Source organism: Caenorhabditis remanei, chromosome I, assembly GCF_010183535.1.
Source record: "Caenorhabditis remanei strain PX506 chromosome I, whole genome shotgun sequence".
NCBI lineage: Eukaryota > Metazoa > Nematoda > Chromadorea > Rhabditida > Rhabditidae > Caenorhabditis > Caenorhabditis remanei.
This window is the reverse complement of record NC_071328.1, coordinates 11909066-11921286: the sequence shown is the minus strand read 5'-3', so window position 1 is coordinate 11921286 and position 12221 is coordinate 11909066. Positions and strand designations below refer to the sequence as shown.

The 12221-nt window shown below is 37.1% G+C and overlaps 2 protein-coding genes across 2 annotated transcripts; one reads left to right on the top strand and one right to left on the bottom strand.

The window, feature by feature from the left end:
• Positions 1–596: 596 nt before the first annotated feature.
• On the bottom strand, positions 597–3003 carry GCK72_002652 (uncharacterized protein; the record flags this gene model as incomplete). The annotated part of the gene is made up of 8 exons (XM_003112232.2): positions 597–968; positions 1775–1954; positions 2006–2102; positions 2150–2238; positions 2286–2513; positions 2561–2656; positions 2705–2770; positions 2851–3003. The coding sequence occupies 8 exons, from the start codon at positions 3001–3003 to the stop codon at positions 597–599; spliced, it is 1281 nt and encodes a 426-aa protein (XP_003112280.2).
• Positions 3004–8382: 5379 nt separating this feature from the next.
• GCK72_002651 (uncharacterized protein) lies at positions 8383–12161 on the top strand (the record flags this gene model as incomplete). The annotated part of the gene is made up of 10 exons (XM_003111931.2): positions 8383–8454; positions 9323–9523; positions 10597–10716; positions 10771–10820; positions 10869–10994; positions 11199–11363; positions 11410–11486; positions 11566–11650; positions 11729–11878; positions 12011–12161. 10 exons carry the CDS (start codon positions 8383–8385, stop codon positions 12159–12161), a joined length of 1197 nt encoding a protein of 398 aa, XP_003111979.2.
• Positions 12162–12221: the final 60 nt, after the last annotated feature.

Sequence of the window (12221 nt, the reverse complement as noted above, 5' to 3'; positions counted from 1 at the left end):
TTTAAAACTTTTGCAGAGAAAATGATAAACAGGACGGTATCCAAGCAGCCGACATCTCCTGGGTTCCGCCGCTCACGATCATTTGTGTGTGAAAGGGCGGAGCCAAGAAAATTTTTTCTTTCGAATTATTTTTCTAGATTTTCAAGTCAATTTTCAGTCGATTTTTAATCTGCTTCCCATTCAAATGTCTTGTTCATTGTTCTCAATTTTCCTCCAGATCTCTGTCGTTTTCTGTCACTTCCAATTTCCCATTTCTCATCTCAAAAACTGGGGAAAACGGAGTCCATAACTGAAAGAAATTGCCGATTAGCATATATGCTTGGGCGCAGAAAAGGTGTCGTTAGTGGTTGTGGTGCCATCAAATTCTGAATATATAAATAGATACCTCTCTTCCGCTCTTCTCAATGTCCATCAACAATAGTAATTAGGTGGTAACGAAAAGAAGGGGGAGAAGTGGTGGAATATTTAATATTTACATTACTTTCAGACACATGAAATGAAACATAAATAAGAAAAAGAAAAAGAAGAGAAAAGGAGCCGGGGGACCAGAAAAATGGAGCACAGATGGGGGAAAATGAGTAAAAAAGGAGAATCACTCACACCACAATTAAAAATGATGCTAACCATGTGAAAATTAAACTAATAAATGATATAATAAACAAAAATTCACTAAATGGTTGTGGTTGAGCATGAGGAACACGATGAAGTTGCATTGTTTTATCAGCAGCCAAAGTGACAACAGCACAACGGAATCCTGAAGCGATTCCCGGCGTTTCTTGTCGAATATCTTCACAATTTGATGGGGCAACTTTAGAGACGAATTCGATTCCAGTGACGAAGAGACCATGGGATTCCGGAGCAAAGTAGAGACGACGGAATTCGTGAGTATCAAATACTCCGACACCTCCAGACATTGTGCCGACAGCTGTGTAGTTACCGCAATCAGAGACAGCCAAGGAGGAAATTGCCTGAATAAAAAATATGAAAATTGAAGACATTTAATGATTCTCCTGGTTCCAAAACATTGAAACTAGAGGAAACTTTTCTTTTTGCATTTTTTGAAAGAAATCTATAAAACGTAAACTTATCTTTAGCTATCAGCAGGATTTCTCAAAATTTTATTTGAGAAATACAATAAAAACCTCAAAACCTCAGAAATAGGAAAATTTCAGGTTTGTTTGAAAAAAAAAGACAAATAGGTAGAAAAAATATGTAAATTATATAAATAGTTGGTAACAATTACGATTTCCAGCCTCACCTTGATTCGATATTCAGAACTCCACAAAAATTCAGTGAATGCTCAGAAAAATGATATTCTAGATAGTAATTTAATTCTTCATTGCGAAAATTGCGATTTTGTTGCAATTCAATTTAAAAGAATCAGGTTAATTTCCAAGGTAATAATTTTCTCGACATTTCTTATTTTTCTCTTTTAAACTGGTAAAATCAGACTTGTCAAAAATCGGGCCGGAATTCAAAAATGGGTACTCATTTTTTAACAAAATTTTTGAAAATTTTCGAAAATTTAGTGTAAAAGTGCTTAAATTATTAGATATATATATTCACCTTTTGATTGAGTTATAAATTTTAGTCGAAAACTATACAATTTTCAAGAAAATTTCCAAAAAAAGTTGAAAAATTCAAAATTTTTTCAGAACATGTTTCAAAACGGACCGAAAAAATTATTAATTTTGGCCCGGCCCGGCCCGGACCGTGACAAGTCTGGGAAAAAGTATTCTAAAAGCAAGTGTCCCGTATTTTTTGTCAAGCTCACCTGATTCTTGGCTATCAATTTTGTCACAATCGGACGTGCCACTTTTCTCTGACTATTAAACGTCCACAGTGATAAGTAACATGCTTGATCCTTGGATCCTCTTGAAATCGAATTGTATGCAGCGACGAATACGGTACTTCCATTAGCATTTCCAAGAGGTGTACAACGTGCTGATCGCATCTGAAATTGAGAATTTCGTGTTTTTAAGTCCCAGCCTTTCGATTGAATCACCTTAAATCCTCTGGCAATTTCAATTGGGAACTGCAAATCAAGGAGTCGTTCTCCAGTTTGTTTACTCCACAAGAATGCCCCCTCAGCGCCAACAGAACTGAAAACTTGTAATCAACAACTACAACAAAAAATTATGAAACTGACATTATAGAATTCGAATCACTCGAAAAATCAATATCATCTACATCTGCTTTGTGTGCTTGAATTTTAAGTACTGGTTGGGCATTTTCGTTCTGCAAAATCAGAATATTAGAACAAAAACTTAACAAAAAATACGAACTTCAGCTCGGAAAACCACTTGAGCATCCCATAACCGAATATATCCATCAGCACCGCCCGTCGCGAAAATCTTTCCTCGCGAATTTTTGTCGAAACGAACGCATTTTTGATAGGCGCTCGTGGAATGATAATCCGATCGAACTTGAGCGACTTTACTGATTTCGAAACATAAACTGTCGTTTTCCAGCTCATTTAATCGGAATTTTCGAGTCATGTACAAGACACAGTTCTGAAAATATACAATTGGTGAATTAGTTTTATTTTATCTGAAATTACATCATCTTGTCCCGCAGCAATAACATATTTCGCGGCGTTTTCATCAACGGCACAAGCGACATCCATATTCATTGTGGCCATTGAACCCGTGTCAAACTGGAAATTAATTACAATTAATCAGTATTTAGTTAATTATTCAATTACAGTGTCGACTAATTGTGCTTGAAATCCAACATCTTTGTTAGCACTGCCGGTAGTGAAGAGATGGGTCTGTAAACTTTCTAATTTGGTTTTTATTATTCATTTAAGAAAATCTTCATTAAAAATGTAAGCAAAAAATAATAATTTACCTGAATTTCGTTCTGAACTCCAGTTTTCGAAGCTCCTCCGCCACCGGCTACCAAAATATGTCGTGAGCCGATTTTTTTGAGACAATATGCAGGAATACCCGAGTCTCCGATAAGCGGTGCTTGCTTCTGCTGGCCTCCACCGAAGATTGTCATCTGGAAAATGAAATAATTGAATTTTTTCTTAGTTTTGAGTAAAAAAATCAGTTGAAAAAGTATTAAAAACGAGCAGAAATCTTTGAAATACTTCAAAAAGACACGTGTTCTTATCACCGTAAATTGCCCCGTAAATCGTACGCAAGCGGAGAAAACTAGTCCGCAGGCGAACACTCGGCCACCTCAATTGGCGGGTGTTTGAATTTGTTTTTCTCTAATACACGGCCTCACAGGGTCTCGGGATGAGTAGTGAAAATAAACGCGCTCCGCTGAAATCAGCTAAAATTTTAGCGCGAAATTCAAAATAATATTTTTATTTTAAAGCTTTATTTTTTTATTTAATAGAATTGATCTTGAAAATATGCGAGGCAGTCGAAAAACTGGCCAAAAATGCGGAAAAACAGACATAAATCGGCTCAAAAAGTGATCGATTAAGCTGCGTATCAAAGTGCCACAATGAAACAGCGAATTGAAAAAATTAAAATTTGAATTTACCGCCAATGTCTAGTGGAGCGCATACGATTTCACTACTCATCCCTAGACCCTGTGCGGCCTCCTCACAGGGTCTAGGGGTGAGTAGTGAAATCGTATGCGCTCCACTAGACATTGGCGGTAAATTCAAATTTTAATTTTTTCAATTCGCTGTTTCACTGTGGCACTTTGATACGCAGCTTAATCGATCACTTTTTGAGCCGATTTATGTCTGTTTTTCCGCATTTTTGGCCAGTTTTTCGGCTGCCTCGCATATTTTCAAGATCAATTCTATTAAATAAAGAAATAAAGTTTTAAAATAAAAATATTATTTTGAATTTCGCGCTAAAATTTTAGCTGATTTCAGCGGAGCGCGTTTATTTTCACTACTCATCCCGAGACCCTGTGCCTCCTGCGAGTGAAAAAAGTCGGAGAAATCGCGCGTTTCTTTTCCCTCTCTCGCTGCGCACACTCTCTAGCCGCAACTACAGTAAAATGGAATTAGAGTTTTCTGAGCCCGTTTTTCTCTGTCTTTCAGAATTTTGTGGTTAAAAAAGTTGAAAAACGGTTGAAGGAAGACATTTTTAATAGTTTATCACACACATTATCTCAAATTTTCAGACGGAAACATGAAATTTTTACGTTGATCCATTGGAGATCATTTGCGATCTATGATTTCATGAAAGTATAATTATTTTGTTCGAAACCACCGAGGGATATTAGAAAATAAGGTGGACTAGCCAATTAAACATTAAAAAATGTAACCTGTTAATCGTACAAGTACCTCAGTGAGGAGAGACTAGCGAGGTGTCGAGAGGAAGACAACAAAAAAGTTTGAAGTAATGGTACAGGCTCAGAAATTGAGCAAAAGTCTTGAAATTTTGTGTGTAAACAGGTTACTCCTAGCAGACTTGTCAAAAATCGGGCCGGCCCGGGCCGGGCCGAGATTTTTCTTGGCCGGGCCGGGCCGGGCCGAAATTTCTCTTGGCCCGGCCCGGCCCGGTCGGCCCGGATTCAAAAATGGGTACCCATTTTTACCAATTTTTTTTTGAAATTTTTCGAAAAAAAAGAGTAAAAATGCTTTGATTATCATACATATTCACATTTTGATTCAATTTTAAATGTTTATTCAAAAACTATACTTTTTTCAAAAAAGTTCAAAAAATTTCCAAAAAAAAGTTGAAAAACAAGAAATTTTTTGAAAAAATGTTTCAAAACGGGCCGAGCGGGCCGGGCCCCCGGGCCGGGCCGGGCCGGGCCGGGCCGGGCCGAGATTTTTCTCTGATTTCGGCCCGGCCCGGCCCGTGACAAGTCTGACTCCTAGTACTTCAATTTTGTAGTTGGTCGTATTTTGATGTGGGTCTTCCCTGCGCTGCTGTGCTAACCTGAGAATGACTGAGTCTCTATGAGCTACAGTAAGCCAGGGAAAGGTCCTAGAAAAAAGTGACCAACTAAGAAAGTGATATGCTAGGTTTGAACATTTTACTCACAAAATTTCATGTTTAACGGTCCATTATTGAGCTCACGGCAAGTTGTTGAAGTGAGAAACGACTATTTCTCTGTACATTTCTGCTGTTTTCGAAGCTAGAAAATTTTTGGACGCTGTCAGTTTTAATGCAAACAAAATATGTTTTTTTGAAAAAGATCCGCAAAGACTTTCTCTACAAACCTATGGAAGCCGATTTTTGAAAACCTTTTCCTACCCGAAGATAATCCCTGAAAACCCTCGAAATCTACGATTTTACTGTGGGAAACTGAAAATTTTTTGGGCACTCTCAGTTTTACACTTATTTTGACGTTCTATAGCTCAAATTGATTCTTTTCGACCGGTCTACCCATACTTGTCAAATCACGGGCCGGCCCGTTTGAGCCCGGCCCGGGCCGGGCCGGGCCCGCTGAAAATTTCAGGGCCCGCAGCAAAAAATTATTTTTGAAAAATAGAATTAAAAGTCTTGGAAATTAAATATTTTCTTCGGTTTATACTAAATCGAGGTCGGGGGATTCGATAAGACTACTTTCAGAAGCCTCCAGCAAGTTCTTGATCCTGATTCTGATCATCGGCTGATTATCACAGAGACTTTGAGAGGCTCAAAGTTTATAGTGACAAAATAACTTATTCTGACAATTTCCGTTTTCACTTGTTGTCTTTTTATAATTTCTAATCAATAATATGTTTGCCATGAAGTAGTAAACGAAAAAACAATGGGAAAACGACGAAAAATTTTTTTTTCAATATTTTGACGGGCCGGGCCGGGCCGGAAGATTTTTTTTAGCGGGCCCGCCTCGGCCCGGCCCGGCCCGGCCCGTGACAAGTATGGGTCTACCATTCTATGGTTTTACTTTTTTTCTAAAGTTATTCTGAAGTCGGAAACTTCTGAATATGCTCGAAAATTGAGGTGTACTGTACTCTAATATTCTGAATATGAACGTATTTCTTATTAGTACTGGTTATAAATGATTGGATAAAATGTAATCTGTCTCTGACTCTTTAGAAAAGTAACTTTTTCCCAAAAAAGAAACTATATCACACCGTTTTTGGCAATTTTTCGGTGAAAATGTGATCTCCTTTCAGTTATATCGAGCAAAAACAAGATTATGTTTAAAATGTTGCTAAAAATCGTATCATTCCAATTCGTTAAAAAAAATTCCGAAATTTTTGTGTTTTTCATGTCGCCGACGTCGTAGAAGTTTTCAGCAAGAATTTTTTCAGCGAATGTTGCAAGCGCGCTCTCGCGAAACCTACAGTAGTTTTGCCATAATTTTTTTACTCGCAGGAGGCCGTGTAATAGTTCCAGTTCACAGGGTCTAGGGGTGAGTAGTGAAATCGTATGCGCTCCACTAGACATTGGCGGTAAATTCAAATTTTAATTTTTTCAATTCGCTGTTTCACTGTGGCACTTTGATACGCAGCTTAATCGATCACTTTTTGAGCCGATTTATGTCTGTTTTTCCGCATTTTTGGCCAGTTTTTCGACTGCCTCGCATATTTTCAAGATCAATTCTATTAAATAAAGAAATAAAGTTTTAAAATAAAAATATTATTTTGAATTTCGCGCTAAAATTTTAGCTGATTTCAGCGGAGCGCGTTTATTTTCACTACTCATCCCGAGACCCTGTGCCAGTTCGATGTTTAAACATATGTTTTGCTGGAATACAGTGTAATTAACTCGTTTTTTTATTGAAACAAAAAAAATAGGCAAGGAAAAATATAAATTCATCGGTTTTCAATAACGAACCTTCCAAAATCACTAAAAACAACACATTCCCGGCATTTTCAGATCCAACTTTAAATATTTACCTCAAAACTTCAGAAACACAGAAAATATGATGGAATACTTTTCGACTCCATCTGTCAATGCATCTGTCAGTCGAAATGTCGGCAAAATCCAAAAGAAGCAGTTCGAAGGTCAACGCTTCGCGCGCAAAAAGACAACACACTCCTCTCGATTTGATTTATGGAGATTTCGAAATCAAGTGTTTATATGGAAACTGTTGCATTGGATTCTGATGAAACTATAATATCTCTATCTTTTTATTGGCAATTTTCAATGAGATATTGTTTTTAAAGTGCTACATTCATCCGATGTTCTATCCAACATTGTGTACGGTCTTGTCAAAAATGACTAATTTCAAAGTGATGTATCGGAAGCACAATAAAAGTTTTCAATTCGAATTTTTAAAATATACTATAATAATATAAGAGCTTTATTTTGGTAGTTGACAACTTTTTTCTACAAACCCTTCCTACGAAGTTATAACCTTTCAAAGTTAAGATAAGAAATCCCACAGGGGCCGAAGTTGATTTCTTTGTTTCCCTGTACCGACCAAAGGTGAACTTGTACAAAAAAGTTATTAACTAAAAAATTGTAGCTCTATGTTTTATTATACATATCACAAATCTTTCAGCTGAAAGAATTAGTTCTTAAACAGTGAAACATGGTTAAAATTGGTAGTTTGTTATTTCACAAAGGAACCTCAAATCCATGCAAATGCTTTGTTGGCGGAAACTTTCTGGATAGATTAAGAATGATCTGAAAATACTTTCCTGAAATTTTTGAATTTCGCACGACACTTTCAGCCGAGTTATGAGCTCTCAAATTTTTGCTCTGATTTGACAAATTACTTTTGTTTTTTTCTGACCGTGAGAATTCCGAATTACCAAATTTCCAGTTGACGTTTCTGTTTGTATGTCCAGATATCCGGATGTCTCTCATCCGGTTTTCTTTGAATCAGTGGTCTGTCTGTCTGCTTATCCGGATGTCCCAATATTCAATTTTCAAAATGTTTCACGCTTATAATAGTGTCGATTTTTCGGGATTAGTCTATCTGTGTCTCCGTTTTTCCAAAGTTCCAGAGGTCTGTCCTCACATCCTGATTTCCGTATGTCCCTTTCTACCAATCCTAGCCACCTCTCACCTTCAACCCCCTTCCCTAGAGATCTCTGATTGTAGATAGAGATGTATAGACTGTGCTGCTCTAGAACTCATTTCTCAATCACTCATCTCACTTAGTCGAAACCACGGAGAAAACACATCCGAAAGAACACAAAAACCAGCCGTTTTCACTCTCTCCTTCCCCTGATATTTGCCAACACGGATTGGCTTTCTCAGTCCATTTGACACTATATCTTTTCTTTATGTCTACCTTTTCTCGTGTCGTTTTCGCGCATTTCCTCCCTCCTCCCACACTTCAAACATTTCATTTTTTACGGAATTTTTCGAATAATTGTCTTGAAATTTTAATAAAGTAATAACCGGTTTTATGACACTTTCGCAATTTTTCATTTCTCAACTGAGACGTTTTGAAACTCTGTCAACTTAAAACTTTTCTAGTAGTAAAACGCCTCAGTTTCAAAATGACTAGTTGCGAAGTGTCTCTCTTTTTGTTCCAGTATGAAACGGAGAAACGATGACAATGCGATCGAAATCATTCAGTGAGCGGATCCTTCGGAATGCTTCATTTATCAAATGGTGTCAAAAGGTAAAAATGAAGATATGATCTTAATTGAGAATCTGAGATTCTGAATCTCGCTTTGATTTTGAGCATGGTCTTATGAAGATTGCATTAACGTCGCTAGTGTCTAAAAGTGTTTTCTCTAATTTCCAAATTGAGCAACATTTTGAGCTCATTGAGCTCCCTAAAACAGTCCATTAGCCGAAATACTTTTTCTACGGTTGGTTTGTGCTGAGCAGTGGAAAATCCTGAAAAAGTAGTGTGTGCTCTGTGGGTAATCTCTTGATTTGTTCTACATGATGGTCCTAAATCTCTGTTTAGACTCATTCAACATTATAACTGGTAATTAATTCTTAGAAAACAAAATAAAGGAAAAATAAAGGTTGAAATCAGAAAAAAGTTCAAAGTTTAAAAAAATTTAACAGAGCGCTCAGTATAATACCGTAAAACCTGTAATAGAGGCGCACCTAGCCGTGCCTGTTCGCAGCGATATATCTTGGTTCCCAACAGAAATATCGAAAATCTGCAAACTGACAAAATATAGCTTGCTATTCATAGAATATTTCTTCAGTTGAAAAAAAGTTCATATCTTTAAAAACAGCCGAAATAGGATGCTCCAAACTTGCTAGCGAGCGCGTCTCTATCACAGGTTTTACGGAAATCTATTATTACACAATGAAACTTATCGGACCTAAAGCATGCGATTTTAAAAAAAATAGTTCTGGAAAGGCTTATCACAGGTAAACTATAGCTAAAGATCCAAGTTGTCCGTTTTTCTGAAAACCAGAGAATTGGACAATTCAGTAATGTATCCTGATTCCAGACAAGTCATTACAATACCCTAAATAGATCCCCGTTTCCTATTCTCCACATTTCTCCTATTCTCTTCTTTCAGGAAGAATCAAGAAATGCCGATTCGATAGCCCTTTACACCTCGATCCTGGAATTTGAATCCAAACTGAAAAGTGGTTCTCCATCCCTTTCTCTTCTCAAATTGGCCCGTCACATCCATCGAAAATACGTCAGTTTGAATACAGGAAAATGCCACGTCATCGACGATTCGACGAGAACTGAAATGTCAAAAAGAGTACATGAGGTATGTGTTCTCTTGATAAACTGTTTCTTGTATCCTCTCTGCTCTCACCCGGTATCTGTCAAGTGTTCTTGAGGGGACACTCCTCAATGAGTTGAAGCATTGTGTAGATTCCAACAGGTTGACACGTCACAAAACGAGAAAAAGAGAGAGAGAGATAGAAAGTGTTGGTCAATAAGAAGAACAGAACTAAGATTTCTGCTCTTTTTTTTCTTTTCATTGATTACTATGGCTAGAAGGTGGAAGGATTTTCTACCACGTTATGAGGAGGATACTGTAGAAGTGAGTTTCTGAATTAAAATTCGCAGATATTTTGGAAGGTTTCATAGATTGCTAACATCCTTAATGTTGTAACTGTCAAAATGTTTTTTTCTGATTCTCTCAAAATGCACTGTCCAAAAATTCTTGTTTTTTTCTAGATTCTCTGCGTATTACTTAATTTTTTTGTTTTACGAAATCATATCTCCAAACTTCAGAGATTTTATCACAAATAGTCACTGGCATAAAGGTAACAGTAAGATCAAAAAGGGGTCTAAAAGTTTCTGACTTCTAGTGTTTCCAGTGGAAAATTTCCGTTGTCATTTCTTATCTCACGAAGTCAATTTTTGTAGGAAGTGTAGATCAAAACTAGGGTTTCATTCTTGTTAATTGACAACTTTAAGCTCTACGAAGTTACCGTCAATCTAGAAAGCTAAAAATCTCCTTTTTTCGCTCTGATAAGAGCGTTTCGGCTGTATTTTGTTCAGTTTTGTTATACCAAGTTATACCAATTGTAGCAGTTCTATATTAAACAGTTATATTTCTATATTAAACAGTTATAAATTGAGACACACTCCCGGGGCTAGTCATTTTTACTGAAAAATAAATCTGTGACTCCAGGGAATTTCTTCTAACAAAAGGTTGTAAAACCAAACTGAACGAATCCCTAAAATCCAGAAATAACTCGGAATACATTTTGTCAGAATTCTGCGATCTTCTCTAAATTCGCAATTTCTAAACAAAAATCTTCAAAAATTAGAGTTCTGACACTATTTACCAGTTTGATTCTCTATCCTAAAACAGTATTCTCATTACAGGTTCTCGATGGAAAACCACCGTACGTCGAGCTATTTGACCCCCTGAAACAGCCACTCTTCCAACATTTGAAGTCAATGCACACAGAATATTCAACAACAACAGCTGATATCAATACTACAGTAAGTCAATCACGCGAAAATAGTGCCAGTAGAGCGAAGTTGACATTCTTTCAGTGGGAAGACGCGTCTTCCACCAGTTCCTCCAACAAAGGCGCCATGATTTGGTAAGGTTTCCATTGGATTTTAAAATTTATTGAATTCGAAGAATTCAGGTTTAACGACGACGCAATCGATAGATCGTCTCGACATGAAATCGGTCAGAATACCGTAACCCACGAGTCAGAAGACGATCGATTCGCTTTTTTCAATGCAGTTTGTACTCGGCTCAATTCTTTACAGTAGGTCAAATATAGGGTACATTTGATCTGCGATCCTACATTAACCAGAAAATCTCTTCTACTGGATTACTGTAACTACCGTAGTCCCATTTAAAGTAACATCTTAGAATAACCTATTCTCTCTTGCTTGTTAAAAGCTTTGCTCCATCTGGGTTACTGTAGCTACAGTATCTTCCCTACAATACCCAAAAATTCGTATTTCAGAGAAACCAAAAACTCATCTGAAACCGAGGAGAGCCCTGAGAAACCAAAGTCTTCTTCATCATCAAACCCATATGGAAATGACGGATTCGCCCCGCCTCCACACAGTACTCACACGAATACAATGAAGGTTTCCAACCTTCCGAAACGATTCGAATCACTTTATAAGTATCGATTTTTCTCAAAATTTTTCTTCAAATTAATGAGTTTTCAGGAAAAAACGCCAACAAAACGTAACATCAGATTCCAGCGGATTCGGAAGTAATGCCAGCGATTTTTGGAGTTTTGAACGTGAGTGTGGGTGGCAAGTACGCTCTATCGAACTATAATTAAGTTTTGATAGAGCGCGATTGCATCACTTTAATTTCAGGTTACGGTAAATCAAATCATGGAACATTGGAGAGACCGAATCGTCTGTTTCCGGGAAGTAATAACGGATTCTCTACTCTTCAGCAGTAAGTGAAGCAATTGAGCTCTATTGGAAAGTTAGCAATAGAGCGCGTTCTACTCAGCAGTAATATTTGATTTTCCAGCAAAAAACGGAGTCCGGAAGTCCAAAAGCTGACTGTAGAGCTTCGATACGAGAATGATGTCCCGATGATCGCCAAGATTTCGGCGAATCAATCGGTCACTTTGAGATATTTCCGTCATTTATTTGGTCTACATTATACTGATAGTTGCAGGTAAATTTTAGGGCGTTTTTTCGAAGTTAGCAACGGAGCGCATTGTTAATGCAAACACGCTCTGTTGGTAATTTATTTTTTTCAATTTTAATAAATGTAGAGCGCACTTTCCAAATCTTCTCATATTTCCAGATTCTTCTTCAAATCAATGTGCGAAGACGGTTCAGCTCAATATCAATGGACTCTTCTATTCCAAGATGATGATATTCTTCCAGTATTTCAGAATAGAATAACAGCAATCTGTCGAATGTGTCCTCCGCCAGAGGAGCATCATTTGATTTAACTAAATTATACTAAACAGAGTCAGTTTTAAATATACGGTTATTTATTTTACAAGTTTTCG